At 42.1% G+C, this 16,067-nt stretch overlaps 1 protein-coding gene and 1 non-coding gene across 2 annotated transcripts in view; both read left to right on the top strand.

Moving 5' to 3' along the window:
- TERB2 (telomere repeat binding bouquet formation protein 2) overlaps positions 1–15,660 on the top strand; it is a 31,114-nt gene extending 15,454 nt beyond the window's left edge. The window contains exons 5-7 of the mRNA XM_049782512.1: positions 7,039–7,121; positions 8,550–8,638; positions 15,518–15,660. Of these exons, the coding sequence (XP_049638469.1) occupies positions 7,039–7,121; positions 8,550–8,638; positions 15,518–15,660 (315 nt within the window). The remainder of the gene's footprint in view (positions 1–7,038; positions 7,122–8,549; positions 8,639–15,517) is intronic.
- Positions 7,653–7,759, top strand: LOC126021514 (U6 spliceosomal RNA). Its single transcript, XR_007500025.1, has one exon. It is a non-coding gene; the product is annotated as a U6 spliceosomal RNA (small nuclear RNA).
- Positions 15,661–16,067: the final 407 nt, after the last annotated feature.

Below are 16,067 nucleotides of genomic sequence, written 5' to 3' on the forward strand. Positions count from 1 at the left end.
ACATGAAGTTTAAAAGAATCCAGTTTCATAGTGATTCTCAAAAAAAACAGAAAGAAAAGAAAAGAAAAGAAAGGGAGGAGGGACCAGAGAGAGAGAGAGCATGGAGGTAAGGTGTTTGCCTTACATGCAGAAGGATGGTGGTTTTGAATCCCAGCATCCCATATGGTCCCCGAGCCTGCCAAGAGCGATTTCTGAGCGTAGAGCCAGGAGGAACCCCTGAATGCTGCCGGATGTGACCAAAAAAAAAAAAAAAAAAGTAAAGAAAGGGAGGAGTAGGGACCAGAACAGTGGCACAATCGGTAGGCCATTTGCCTTGCATGTGCTAACCCAGGAAAGACTGCGGTTCTATCCCCTGGCATCCAATATGGTCTTCCAAGCCAGAAGCGATTTCTGAGTGCATATCCAGGAGAAAACCTTGAGTGTCACCAGGTATTGCCCCAAAACAAACAAAACAAAAAAAGGCAAAAAGGGTAGAAAGACTGTTCTAGATTAAAGGACTAATAGCCAAATGTGAAGTTTGTGAAGCATAAACTTTTCTTAGAATCTGAATTTTCTTTTTCAGAGGGTGAAGGATTGGGATTGTTGGGCTGCACCCAGTAATGCTTGCTCTTGGCAGTTTTCCAAGGGATCATATGGGATCTAATGGGGTTAACCACAAGCAAGGCAAGTGCTTTAATTCATGGGTATCTTTCCAGCTTTCTAGTTTTTCTTTTTCATTAAAAAAGGGGGAAGGGGCGAAGATATAGCACAGCAGTAGGGCATTTGCCTTAGATGCAGAAGGACGGTGGTTCAAATCCCGGCATCCCATATAGTCCCCAGAGTCTGCCAGGAGCAATTTCTGAGTGCAGAGCCAGGAGTAACCCCTAAGCGATGCTGGGTGTGACCCCCCCCCCCCAAAAAAAAAGGAAGAGACTAGGAGATAACTCATAGGGCTAGAGCACATAGTTTGTATACTGAAGCCCCTGAGGCTTAATCCCTGATATTCATGGTTCTCTAGGAATCACAGGATGTATTGGAAAAAAAAGAATTAGGAGAAGAAAATGCCATAATTGATCATTTTCAATTTTGTAAATTTTTTTTTTTTTTTGGTTTTTGGGCCACACCCGTTTGACGCTCAGGGGTTACTCCTGGCTATGTGCTCAGAAATCGCCCCTGGCTTGGGGGGACCATATGGGACGCCGGGGGATCGAACCGCGGTCTGTTCCTTGGTAGCGCTTGCAAGGCAGACACCTTATCTCCAGCGCCACCTTCCCGGCCCCTCAATTTTGTAAATTTAAGTAGGGCTGCAGAACTAAATGTTAAGAAATTAGGTTTCTTAATTGTCGTAGTGGTTTATAAAGATAAAAACATTTTATTAGAAAATGTAGTTAAATATTAGAAGTGAAGTGCATTAGTGATTAGTCCCTTTGTCTCATAAGCAACATGTGCTCCAGCCAACTGAATTCTCTCTGACCCTGTGTCAACTTTACAGTTCAGTTTGAATTTTTTTTTGTTTTGTTTTTTGTTTTTTGTTTTTTTGGGTCACACCCAGCAGTGCTCAGGGGTGACTCCTGGCTGTCTGCTCAGAAATAGCTCCTGGCAGGCACAGGGGACCATATGGGACACTGGGATTCGAACCAACCACCTTTGATCCTGTATCGGCTGCTTGCAAGGCAAATGCCGCTGTGCTATCTCTCCGGGCCCTCAGTTTGAATTTTTAAAGTTAGGAAGAAAATAATTTTAGCAGCTGGAGAGATAGTACATTGGTTAGGATTCTTGCTTTGCACACATCTTACTTGGGTTTGATCCCCAGTTTCCTTATATGGACCCCCGAACTCCTCCAGGAGTAATCCTTGAGTGTAAGATAAGGGGTAAGCCCAGAGCACTGCTAGGTGTGGCCCCCAAACCAAAAAAAATGCATGAAAGAAATTTTTGAGTATTTACAAAGCCAAACAATTAATTGAAATATTTTATATTGCTTTTATAAATTCACTTTCTTCTTTTTTTTTTCTCTCTCTCTTTGGCAACACCTGGAGGTGCTCAGGGCTTACTCCTGGCTCTGCACTCAGAAATCACTCCTGGCAGGCTCAGAGGAATATGGGATGCCGGGGATAGAACCTGGGTCCATCCCGGGTTGGCAGTGTGCAAGGCAAACACCCTACCACTGTGCTATCACTCCAGCCCCCACTTCTTTTTTTCCCTATGTTACCTGAAAATAATAGTTCTTTTGCTATCTTTGACTCTATTATGGTAAGATCTAAAATCTTGCCAGTGCTTACAGATGTAAATGGTGGTAGTATGGTTACTATTTAACAGTAACTATTGAAGATAATTTTAGAAAACTTTAGAGCTGAAGGGGCTTAAAGTGATAGTACAAGGATACATTTGCCTTGGAAGAGCTGTCCCAGGTTTGGTCCCCAGCACCCCAGTGATTACCTGAGTACCACCAGGAATGATCTGGAAGTTCAGAACCAAGAGTAAACCTTGAGCCCTGCCAAATGTAGCCAAAATCAAAATAATGATAATAACAGTGCAATAAAACCAAAACCAAAAATATCTTTTGTTTGTTTGTTTGGGGCACACCCAGTGGCACTCAGGAGTCACTCCTGGCTCTGTGCTCAGAAATCACTCCTGGCTAGGTGGACCATATGGGATGTAGGGAATCGAACCTATGTCTGACCTGGGTCAGCCACGTGCAAGGCAAACGCCCTACCACTGTGCTACCGCTCTGGCCCCTTAAAACCAAAAATATCTTTAGAGCTAAAGGATCTTAAAGATTATTCATTTTCTTTGTTTATAAGTCATTAGGATGACATGTGCTTAGAACTTGATTGAGTTCAATCCCCTGCACCTCAATCCCCTGCACCTCATGTACCTCTCCACTCCAGACTACAACTCCTGGTGTGATCCTAGTAGATGATATGGTGTGGCCCCAACAATGAAATGAATAAACAAATTCATTTGTGGGTCAGATCATCGAGCGTCCCATATGGTCCCTCAAGCCATGAGTGATTTCTGATCACATAGCCAGGAGTAAACCCTGAGTGTCACCGGGTGTGGCCCAACACCGCCCCCCCACCAAAAAAAAAAAAAAAACAAAGTAAAAACTGAAAGAGAAAGAAAAGACTTGTGTTAGTTCACATAAACAGTTACTAGCAAAGCTGAAGCAACTTTCCTCAATCTAATGGTTTTTTTTTTTCCCTACTGAAAAATTAGTAGAACATGGGCCAGAGCCATAGTTCAGTGGGCAGGGTGTTTGCCTTGCACCAGCCAACCTGGGTTCAGTCCTCTGCATCACATATGGTTCCCGAGCCTTCCTGGAGTATTTTCTGAGCTCAGAGCCAGGAGAACCCCCTGAGCCTGGCAGGGTGTGGCCCACCCCCCCAAAAAAGTAGGAAATAACTTCATTGTATGTCTTAGTCTAGAAATTGTATAATTGATTAATAAAGGACCTTGTTCTTTAAATATAATTATTGATGTAGGGGCCAGAGAAATAGCATGGAGGTAGGGTGTTTGCTTTGCATACAAAAGGACAGTGGTTCAAATCCCAGCATCCCATATGGTCCCCCAAGCCTGCCAGGAGCGATTTCTGAGCATAGAGCCAGGAGTAACCCCTGAGTGCTGCTGGGTGTGACCCAAAAACAAACAAACAAAAGTTATTGATGTAGACTCTAATTAATTACAATAATAAGAGCATTGAAAGTATAGTAGTATTTTATTTAATAACAACTATAAGAATACTAGAAAATAGGGCTGGAGCGATGGCGCATGGTAGGGTGTTTGCCTTGCCATGAGGCTGACCCAGGTCGGACCATGGTGATTCCCCCGCGTCCCTTATGGTACACCAAGCCAGGAGTGATTTCTGAGCACATAGCCAGGAGTAACCCCTTGTGCATTATGGGTGTGACCCAAAATCCAAAAAAAAAAAAAAAAGAATACTAGAAAATAATTTGGGAAATATTGTTATTTTTTAGAATAAAATTATGACCTAATTGCCTAGGATACAAAAGCCACCCACAGTATGGGAGAAACTGTTCACCCAATCCAGTACCCCTCAGATAAGGGGCTAATATCGAAAATATACAAGGTACTGACAGAACTTAATAAGAAAAAAACATAGCCTCATCAAAAAATGGGGAGAAGAAATGGACAGACATTTTCTCAAAGAAGAAATACAAATGTGCCAAAAGGCACATGAAAAAAATGCTCCACACCGCTAATCATCAGGGAGAGGCGAATCAAAACAACAATTAAGTACCATCTCACACCACAGAGACTAGCACACATCACAAAGAACAAGAACAACAAGTGCTAGTGGGGATGTGGAGAGACAGAAACTCATTCACTGCTGGTGAGAATGCCATCTAGTCCAGTCTTTATGGAAAACAATTGGAGATTCTCAAAAAACGGAAAATTGAGCTCCCATATAATCCAGCTATACAACTCCTAGGATATACTCTAGGAACACAAAAATACAACTCAAAATCCCTTCCACACACCTATATTCATTGCAGTGATATTTACAATAACCAGACTCTGGAAACAACTAAGATGCCCTTGAACAGATGAATGGCTAAACTGTGGTACATACACACAATGGAATATCATGCAGCCGTCGGGAAAGATGAAGGTCATGAAATTTTTCTATACGTGGATGTACATGGAATCTATTATGCTAAGTGAAATAAGTCAGAGGGAGAGAGATAGACACAGAATAGTCTCATCTGTGGGTTTAAGAAAAATTAAAGACATTATTGTAATAAGGCCCAGAGACAATAGGGTTAAGGGCTTGAAGGGCCAAAAGGACCAGCTCACAATTAGAAGCTCACCACAGAGTGCAGTTAGGGAAATAACTACACTAACTACTAGCTTGACAATGTTAAAAAATGAGAGAAGTAAAATGCCTGTCTCGAATACAGGCAGGGGTGGGGGAAGTGGGGCCATTGGTGGTGGAAATGTTGCACTGGTGAAGGGACGTTCTGCTAGACTGAAATCAAACTACAATCATGCTTGTAATCCTGGTGCTTATATAAAGATTTTATGTATTTTTAAAAAATAACCTAACAATAGAGTTTTCCAAGAACCTATTAAGAAAATATGTTTTGTAATAGGGTACCAGTATCTAAGTAACTTTCACATACTCTTTTGTAAAAGCTTAATATATGTTTAATTATTTTTGTTTTTTGTTTATTTTGTTTTGGTTTTGGGGCCACACCTGGTGACACTCAGGGGTTCTATGTGCTCAGAAATTGCTCCTAGTTTGGGGGATCTTATGGGATGCTGGGGAATCAAACCGAGGTCTGTCCTAGGTTGGTGCACGCAAGGCAGACGCCTTATGCCCAGCACCACTACTCCGTCCTCTATATATGTTTAATTATTAATCTATAGATAAACATTCCACTTAATTTTGAAGAGGAAACATAATTTATTCATCATTTTTTTTATTTGTAGTTCATAGGAAACCTAGAAATTAAGAAAATTGGGGCCTGAGTGATAGCACAGTGGGTAGGGCATTTGCCTTGCATTCAGCCTTCCCAGGCTTGATTCCTGGCATCCCATATGCTCCCCTGAGCCTTCTGGGAGTGATTCCTGAGCACAGAACTAGGAATAACTCCTGAGCACCACTGGGTGTGACCAAGGGAAAAAAAAAGAAAGAAATTAAGAAAATTTAAATCACTAATACCTTTATTGGTCTCCTCAATATTTTATCAATAAAAGTAAGATGGCCACATTAAATACATCTTTAAAAATTAAAAAGAAAAAGAAAGGTTTCCTTCACCTTCTCTCTCCTTTTCTCTTTTTCTCTCCCCATCCCTTTTTCTCCCATCCCATGAATTCCACTAAATAAATCCTTCCAAATATAACTATTTTACTCTACTAAAAAAAATTGGAAAGCGATAGGATCAAAGTTTTACTTCTGGTTCCAGAGAGATAGTACAGTGGGTAGGGTACTTGCCTTGTACACAACTCATAGGGTTTGATCTCTGCCATTTATGTGGTCACCTGAGTCAGGCAGAACTAATGGGTGTGGCCAAAAATCAAAACAAAACAGGTCTGGGAAATAGCACAGCAGTAGGGCATTTGCCTTGCATGCGGCTGACCTGGGATGGACCTGGGTTTGATTTCCAGCATCCCAGATGGTCTCCGGAACCTGCCATGAGTGATTTCTGAATGCAGAGCCAGGAGTAAGTTCTGAGCACTGCCAGGTGTGGCCCAAAAAACAAAAACAAACAAACAAAACCTAAAGATTTACTGTCTTATAAAAACCACAACTGGTATTTTAACATTTCTGGTTTATCTCTAAAAATATATAATATAACATATATGTATATGCAAAATTTTGTGAGATTTCTCAGCACAATAGATTGAATGTGCCTAAGTTTATAAATACTTTTCATAGTAGTAGGGCATTTGTCTTGCACGCAGCCGACCCAGGAGAGACCTGAGTTCAATTCCTGGTATCCCATATGGTCCCCCGAGCCTGCCAGGAGCAGTTTCTGAGCACAGAACCAGGAGTAACCCCTGAGCACTGCTGGGTGTGGTACAAAAACCAAAAAAAAAAAAAAAAAAAAAAAGGTACCACACATGAAAGGTATGTCCTCTACTGCAGAACTATGCCTCTGGCAATATGCTAATTTTTTAAAAATGTGACTTCTTGGGGCTAAAGAGATGGCAAGGAGGTAGGGCATTTGCCTTGCTTGCAGAAGGTCAGTGGTTCGAATCCCGGTATCCCATATGGTCTCCCGAGCCTGCCAGGAGTGATTTCTGAGTGTGGTGCCAGGAGTAACCCCTGAGTGCTGCTGTGTGAGACCCAAAAACAAAACAAAAAAAATGTAACTTCTTTTGGGGCCAGAGAGATAGCATGTAGGTAGGGCATTTCCCTTGCATGCAGAAGGACGGTGGTTCGAATCCCGGCATCCCCTATGGTCCACCAATCCAGGAGTGATTTCTGAGTGCAGAGCCAGGAGTAACCCCTGAGTGTCACCAGGTGTGGCCCAAAAACCAAAAACCAAAACAAAAACAAAAAACAGAGAATGTGACTTCTTTTATTCCTGACAGCATGAAGTATCACCAAGTGAAATAAAGTTGCTTGAGACAAGCAGTGAAGTGGCAACAGATCACAACAAAGAATTATCCAAAAGGTACTGAATTCATATAATTCAATGACATGCCCACCTTCACCCCCTAGCACCAAGCCAGGAGTCACCTCTGCTTACTGCTGGTTGTGGCCCAACATTTTTTAAAGATTTTTTATTTTAGTTAAAATGTGTTTTTTTTTTTTTTTTTTTTTTTTTGTGGTTTTTGGGTCACACCTGGCAGTGCTCAGGGGTTATTCCTGGCTCCAGGCTCAGAAATTGCTCCTGGCAGGCACAGGGGACCATATGGGATGCTGAGATTCGAACCAATGACCTAAACACCTTACCTCCATGCTATCTCTCCGGCCCCAGTTAAAATGTTTTTATTTGGAGTCAGAGCAATAGTACAGAGTGGTTAAGGTGCTTGACTTGCATGTGGCCAATCCAGATTTGACCCTGGCATCCTAAACTCCTGAGTACAGAACCAGGAATAACTCCTGAGCACCAATGGGTGTGACCCAAAAACTGGAAAACAAAAAGCCCTTTTTTTTGTTTTTATTTATTTATTTTGGTTTATGATATTGATGTATAAAATTAGTGCTCGCTTCAGCAGCTCATATGCTAAAATTGAAACTATACAGAGAAGATTAGCATGGCCCCTGCATAAGGATGATACACAAATTCGTGAAGCGTTCCATATATTAAAAAAAAAGAAAAGAAAATTATACCCAACAACATCATGTGCCTAAGACTCCACCAGTGAGTGTCTTTTTGAGATAAATACTTTTAAAGCTATAATGTATGAATGGGTGGTCAAAGCACATAGGCACATGTGGGAGAGCTACAATGGTTGTTTTTAATTAATTGATTGATTGGTTTTAGGGCCACACCCAGCAGTGCTCAGGGGTTACCTCTAAATCTGTACTCAGAAATCGCCCTGGCAGGCTGGGGGCCCATATAGGATGCCGGAATCGAGCCAGGTCCCTCCCAGGTGGCTTGCCCTACTGCTGTGCTATCTCCCTGGCTGCAACAATGGGGTTTGTATGGGAGGTTTTACACCTGCGGAGAGTCACTTTTTTTTTTTTGGAGAGTCACTTTAAGTCAATGAGTCATAAGCCCTAAACATTTCTTTTCTAAAGTGGCCAAGAAAGGGCCCGAACGATAGCCCAGCCTACCTGGGATCCAGATTTGATCCCCAGCATCTCATATGGTTCCCCCAGCCTACCAGGAATGATTTCTGAGCATAGAAACAGGAGTAACACCTGAGCCCCACCAGGTGTGCCCTCCCCCCCCAAAAAAAAGTGGCCAAGGAAATCGTAACTATTTGTTTGGGTCCTGCTATTAATTAGGAATAGAAAATAATTTAGCTCTTACTCAATAAAATTGAAATAATGTAAAAATATGAATTACTATATAAATTTCCTGCAATGAGTTTTCATTTGGAAAACAAGTAAAAAATAATAAATATGACCTTATGTATATTTAATTTTACAGCACAGAAAAGCATTTTACAAGGACTCCAGTTATAGAAAAACAAATGTACCTGCCTCTTCAGAATTATCCAGTGAACAACATGGTAACAGGTATTTTAATGTAAAAATTAGAGTACATAATGGAACTAAAAGAAAAAAAATTAGAGTACATGGGGACCAGAGTGATAGCACAGTGGGTAAGGCGTTTAATGCCTAGCACAAGGCCGACCTGGTTTGATCCTTGCTGTCCCATATGGTTCCCCAAGCCCGTCAGGAATTATTTCTGAGTGCTGAGCCAGGAGTAGCCTCTGAGCACTGCCCATTGGGGCCCCAAAACAAAACAAGTTAAGAGTAACCCAATTAAGGGGAAAGCACAGAGCCAAGTGTAGGCCCTGAGAATGCTGAGTGTGCCCCCCTATAGAAAGACCAAACAGGTAAACATAGAGGATTAAAAAATATTTTCTTTATTTATTTGTATCATACCCAGTAGTATTTGGGGACTTCTCCTGGCTCCATATTAGGGGTTCATTTGGTGCTAGGGAATGAACCCAGGCCTCCCACATGCAAGTAAATGCTCAGCCTGTTAACTTATCTCTCTGCTGCATCTTTCTTTTTAGTTTTGTTTTGTTTTGCTTTTGGTTTTTGGGCCACACCCGGAGGCGCTCAGGGTAACTCCTGGCTCTGTGCTCAGAAATCGCTCCTGGCAGGCACAGGGGACCTTATGGGATGCCGGGATTCGAACCACCATTGATCCTGGGTGGGCTGCTTGCAAGGCAAACGCCCTACCGCTGTGCTAACTCTCTAGCCCTGTTTTGTTTTTTGGGTCACACCCAGCAGCGCTCAGGGGTTATTCCTGGCGCTGCACTCAGAAATCACTCCTGGCAGGCCTGCACTGGGGACCATATGGGTTGCCAGGACTCGAACCACCGTCTGTCCTGAATTGACTGCATGCAAGGCAAAAATGCCCTACTGTTGTACTATTGCTCTGGCCCCTGCTTCATCTTTATATTTCTAAACAGTCATTGAATAACTTTTTTTTTTTTTGGTTTTTCGGGCCACACCCGTTTGATGCTCAGGGGTTACTCCTGGCTAAGCGCTCAGAAATTGCCTCTGGTAGGGGCTGGGCGGTAGCACTAGAGGTAAGGTGCCTGCCTTGCCTGCGCTAGCCTTGAACGGACCTTGGTTCGATCCCCCAGTATCCCATATGGTCCTTCAAGCCAGGAGCGACTTCTGAGCACATAGCCAGGAGTAACCCCTGAGCGTCACCAGGTGTGGCCCAAAAACCAAAAAAAAAAAAAAAAAAGAAAAAGAAAAAAGAAAAGAAAAAAAGAAATTGCCCCTGGCTTGGGGAGACCATATGGGACACCGGGGGATCGAACCGCGGTCCTTCCTTCACTAGCGCTTGCAAGGCAGACACCTTACCTCTAGCACCAACTCGCTGGCCCCTAGACATTGAATAACTCTTGTAAGAAAACTTCATTTAGGGCCCGGAGAGATAGCACAGCGGTGTTTGCCTTGCAAGCAGCCGATCCAGGACCAAAGGTGGTTGGTTCGAATCCCGGTGTCCCATATGGTCCCCCGTGCCTGCCAGGAGCTATTTCTGAGTAGATAGCCAGGAGTAACACCTGAGCAATGCCGGGTGTGGCCCAAAAACAAACAAACAAACAAACAAACAAAAAAAAAAAAAGAAAACTTCATTTAGGATGAATTCACTTAGTGTTCAGTTTTAATGTAAAATGACAGATACTTCCTCCTTTGTATCATGTTCATATACTTATATAGAAAGGAATAACTTCTTTTGGGGAAGTAGACATGTATTAACTCAATTAGTAGCAAAAATTCTATTTTAGACAATTATATCATTTTTATGAATATAAATGTACTGTCTCCTAAAAATGGGCTCAATTCAATGAATGTTAGATCTCTGAAAATAGAACGAATTGAAGAAGTGTAGCATACAGGGATCCAGGCTCAACTCCCAGAACCGCCTGGTCCCTGAGCATTGCTGAGAACGACCTCCTAGTACAGAGCCAGAAATAAGCCTCCAGCATTGCTAAGTATGCCACCTTCACCTCCAGAAAAATGGGAGTAATCACCCAGAAAGAACAGCAAGTTTAAATAGAAGGTTTAAGCATCAACTCTGGCTTCTACCACTAGATGCCAGTAGCGTATCATCTCACTCTCCAGCAAATTAAAATGACTGGCCATGTCTCCAGACATTGTTAAATGTCCCATAAAATAAACACCCAGGAAGTTATTGGGGAGATCTTTTATGACTGATATGTAGATTCTCTTTAATTTTATATCACTGTTTCATCCATAAGTAGAAGTTCTAACTGACATCTGTATATGGCAGGAGTCTCAAACTCAATTTACCTGCGGGCCTCAGGAGGCAAAGTTGGGGAGATCCTTGAGTGCAAAGTCAGCCTTGAACATTGGGGGGTGTGACCCATAAAACTAAAACAAAACAAGATTCCTCTAGGGCAGGGCCACAAAATGTTGTACGGAGGGCCGCAAATGGCCTGCGGGCCGCGAGTTTGAGACCCCTGGCATATGGGATTGATAAAAGGAAAAATATTAATAATTGTAATCTTCTGGAGCTGAGGTACAGTAGATATGGCACTTTGTTTGCACCAGGCAGACCCAGGTTCAATCCCTGGCATCCTAAATGGTCCCCTGATCACTTCCAGGAGTGATTTCTGAGCCCAGATTCAGGAGTCAGCCCTGAGCACAGTCAGTTGTGGTCCCCCGCAATATATATTAAACTATTTTTGCTTGTAACATTGTACAATTAGTATTTTACAGGTAAAAATATGTCAAGCCAAAAATGTATTTATTTATTTTGGTTTTTGGGCTACTTCTGGCAGCACTCATGGGTTATTCCTGGCTTTGTGCTAATAAATCAGCTTGAGGGACTGGGTTCACTCGTCAGCATGCAGGGCAAACACCCTACCCGCCATGCTACGCTCTAGCCCCTAGGTTCCCAAACTTTTTTTTTTTTTATTGTGACTGAGTTCATTTAAATAGAATTATTTACGATACATAGTGACAATAAATGAAGGGCATTCCCACCACCAATGTTATCCTCCCTCCACTCGTTCCCAGCATGTCTCCCACATCTCACTCCTTTACCCCCCAGAATCCTACTGCAAATGCTCGCTGCCTTACAGCTTATTATAGATTGGGTATCTATTCTGTTTGGTGTTCCACTCTGGTCATTTTTTTTATTTATATTACATGTTCATATGACTGGTCCTGGTATCATTTTCCCCCCTCAATTTATGAGGCTGAATGATTCAAATTATGCTATTCTGTTGGAGGTTAAAAGGTTAAGGAAAAGAGGAGAAAGAATTTGGAATCAACTACTAAAAAAAAAAATTACCTAATAATATCCACAAAAGTGGAAAATAAAGAAAAAGGTGGAAGAAAAAGGAGAAGGAAGATAATATCAAAAAACAAACAAAAAATAAGACAAAACAACACCAGAAAAGGTGCTGCAGTGGCAGGGTTTATGTTACCCCACCTTTTTTTTTTTTTTGTATAGGCACAGCAAGTGTTGGGGAAGGAAGGAAATTCCCGTGGCCTAAGAGATTCAGGGTTTCTCCATTCTTGAAGCATATTGTCATGGGAACAACCACTGGCTCCATACCTTCTCATTGCCATATCCCAGGGTTTTTTGTTTGTTTGGTTGGTTTTTTGTTGTTGTTTTTTGTTTTTGTGGTGTCAGGAACCTTTCTTCTCTGTTGTGGAGAAAATAAGGCCACTATAGCAAGCAATCTTGGTATTTGCGTAGGTCCTAGGACAGGGCCCAGGATAGAGTCTTTAAGGTTCTTGAGGTACTGTTCCACCATTGTTGGTGTGTTCAGTTTTCTGTATCATGTGCTCCGTGTTTTTGCTCGTTCCCTAAGCTGAAGTCTAGGAAATTATGGTTCCAATGGTTCTGCTCAGTCTTTGTTGTCAGAATTGGGCCTCTGTACTAAGAAGTCTTTTTATTGTAAAAGACCTGGGCTATAGCCTAGGGTAGGGTTTTTCTTAATGGTCTCCAGGTAGGTTCTGTTCAGTCACAGTTTTCAAAGTCAGTTTTCTGTAGTTAGTGCTTTTATTTTCTATAGTTCAAAGGACGATACTTCTTCTAATTTCCACTTAGTGTTAGGTGATATGATAGGACCTCCTGGTCTTAGGTCAAGTTTTCATTTCCTCGCTGTCCTCATTGTCATATTAACACTGGCACAAGTATATCTCCCAATGCAGCTTAGTTCCTGGTGTTGTTGCATGGGTTTGTTTCAGTTCTACGTCTGGGATTTGGGATTTGAGAATGAACTAACACTGTCCAATCTCGTGGAGACTGAGTTGTATCCACATGACATACGTCCAGGATGGGAGGCGCCCTTGTATAAAAAGTGTGAGTTCTTATCCTAGAAGATAAGATCTTGTGTCTGAGTCCATGATTTCCCCTTATTTACTGTGCCTATACAAAATGTGTGTTGTCCTTTTGTATTGCTGGTGCTATTCCAGGTAAGGATGACAGACCACACGTACAGTATATGTGGTGTGGTCTGAGCTTTTATCCCAGGCAAGACGTTTCCTTGGTTTTTGACCCAGCAACACCAAAATTGGTAAGGGTAGAGATAAAATGTATATATAAAAAATAGATTATAAAGATAAAATTGATATATATATATATAAAAGGAAATTGAGAAAGAAAAAGGGAGAAAAGGTATTTGAAAGAAGAAAGTGATTGGGGAGGCTATCTGTATGTTTAGGAATACATATCTTAAGATACATTTTTACAAAGGTATTAAGTTAACGTAGGCAATATAGGCCTCCCAATTAGGTCTTCTGTTGTTTTGTTTTGTTTTTGTTTTGTTTTTTTGGTTTTTGGGCCACACCCGGCGGTGCTCAGAGGTTACTCCTGGCTGTCTGCTCAGAAATAGCTCCTGGCAGGCACGGGGGACCATATGGGACACCGGGATTCGAACCAACCACCTTTGGTCCTGGATCGGCTGCTTGCAAGGCAAACACTGCTGTGCTATCTCTCCGGGCCCCAATTAGGTCTTCTGACATATTCTTGTGGGGAGCGAAAGCCAAGGTACTTTTTCATATCATAGACTTTAATATATGATTTGTGGCATTTCAGAGTCCTATAGTGTCCTTGACTAGGGGTTTTGCTGCAGCTGAATCCGGTATCATGCAACAATCCACGATTTGAAGAGGGTAAGAGGGGTCACAAGCTTGAGACAGGAGGCTTATTGGTTGAGATTTCTTGCTGAGACAACAGATGAGGTATCAAGAGGGTGTCTTTCATTGAGGAGCTGGATGGTGGTCTGTTAGGAAGGAGGACGGTCTTGGTGCCTAACGAGTTAAAAACTGAGGGTAAACAGGGTTAAAAAAGGGGGAGATAATAAATCCAGATTGGGATATGGGGGGGGGGTAGAGAGGTCTCTGGGTATGGAAAGGCAATAGAGAAGAAGGGCTCTATACATTGTATAGATTAAATGTTTAAGGCTAAGGCTTTGTAGTCAGATAGGACAACTGTATAGAAAGTAATGTTTACTTAGACACTGACTTCAGAAATCTATTTGAGTGCTATTCTCCATACATAGTATATTCCATTTCTTTACCTAAAAATAGTCAAGAATAAGAATATTTTTGGACTATGTTAAAAAGAGTATATGTCTTTTGCGCCCGCGCGCTTTTAAAAAAGGTTGAGATAAATCTGCTTTGGCTAGCTGTCCAGGGGTTCTTTGGCTAGCTGTCCAGCCCAGTGCTCTCCACATGCTAGTGCAAGGGACCAAACTCCTGGCGTGCAGTTTCTCCAGGCCCAGCTCTGCCTCCGTTGCTTGCGAATGAATGGATGGGGCAGAGTTTTGCTCCACCCATCCCATCCCCCAAGGCCCAGGTTACCAGATCAGGCCATAATGCCCCTCTGGCGTGGGGGCCAAACTTTTAATTATCATAAATATTTAGCTTAGGCTGGAGCAATCCCCGGTTCCCAGTATCCCTTATAGTTCCCCCAAGCCTTCCAAGAGCAGTTTCTGAGCTCAGAAATCCGCTGGGAGTGGCCCCAAAATAACAAACCAAATGTTTGGAAGCCTAAAATGGACTATTAGTATATGTTACCTATTTTGATGGGACAAGTTACTCCCAAACTTACTTAGCTGCTTAAAATAACAATCATAGGGGCGAGATGACCAGAATGATAGAAAGTACAGCGGTAGTGCGCTTGCCTTGCACATGGCTGACCCGGGACGGACCCAGGTTCCATCTCCTGCATCTCATATGGTTCCCCCTAGCCTACCAGGAGCGATTTCTGAGTGCAGAGCCAGAAGAAACCCCTGGGCGCCATCAGCGTGGCCTAAACACAAAAACAAAGGGCCAGAGAGATAACATAGAGGTAGGGCATGCCTTGCATGCAGGACAGAACTTCAAATACCAGCATCCCATATGGTCCCCTGAGCCTGCCAGGAACGATTTCTGAGCATAGAGCCAGGAGTAACCCCTGAGTGCTTCTGGGTGTGACCCAAAACCAAGCCAAAACAAACAAACAAAAAAGAGAGTACAGCAGATAGTGTTTGCCTTGCACGAAGTTGACCTGGATTCTATCTCCAGCATCCCATATGGTCCCCGAGCCCTCCAGGAGTAACACCTGACCATTGCCAAGTATGGCCCAAAACACACTAAAAACATTCATGTTTCTGAAAGCTAGTATATAGAAGCATCTTAGTTGGGTTCTTCACCTCAGGTTTTTTTTTTTTTTTTTTTTTTTTTGGTTTTTGGGCCACACCTGGTGGTGCTCAGGGGTTACTCCTGGCTGGGTGTGACCCAAAAACCACCAAAAAAAAAATCCAAGACTTCACACATGCTAAGTCAGTTCTCTACTATTAACACATCTCAGCCCCAATCATTAGCTATCTTTAATAAATCATTATAGATAGGCAATTAGTATAATAGAATTTCAAATGCATATGTTATTTTTTTTTCATTTTGTAGGGTATATATCAATTGATGCTATGAAGAAATACCTTGGGGAATTACATGACTTCATACCTGGAAGCTCAGAATATTTAGCATATCATGTTCAAAATGAAATTAACATATCTGCTATAAAAAACAAATTGAAGAGGAAATGTTAAATTATTCTTATAGCTGGACATTTATTTATAAATTATTACCAAGTTGCTGCATAATTGAAAAATTTCCCCTTTAGGACTTGGGAGTAGGAAAATGAGGGGAAAGTTTTTTCCTATAAATGTGTCTGCAAGAAATTTAGAATAATTTTGATTCTGTATTTCGATATATAAACTGAACTTTCATCATGTCTTTTTATTTTATCTTTATTGTGACTGAAGTGCATTACATAGAATTATTTACATAGTGACAATGAATGAAGGGCATTCCCATCACCAATGTTGTCCTCCCTCCACTCCTGTTCCCAGCATGTATCCCATATCTCCCTCCTTTACCCCCTGCCCCTCCAGAATACTAGTGTAACTGGTCTCCACTTTGCAGCTTGTTGTAGATTGGGTATCTATTCTGTCAT

Source organism: Suncus etruscus, chromosome 10, assembly GCF_024139225.1.
Source record: "Suncus etruscus isolate mSunEtr1 chromosome 10, mSunEtr1.pri.cur, whole genome shotgun sequence".
NCBI lineage: Eukaryota > Metazoa > Chordata > Mammalia > Eulipotyphla > Soricidae > Suncus > Suncus etruscus.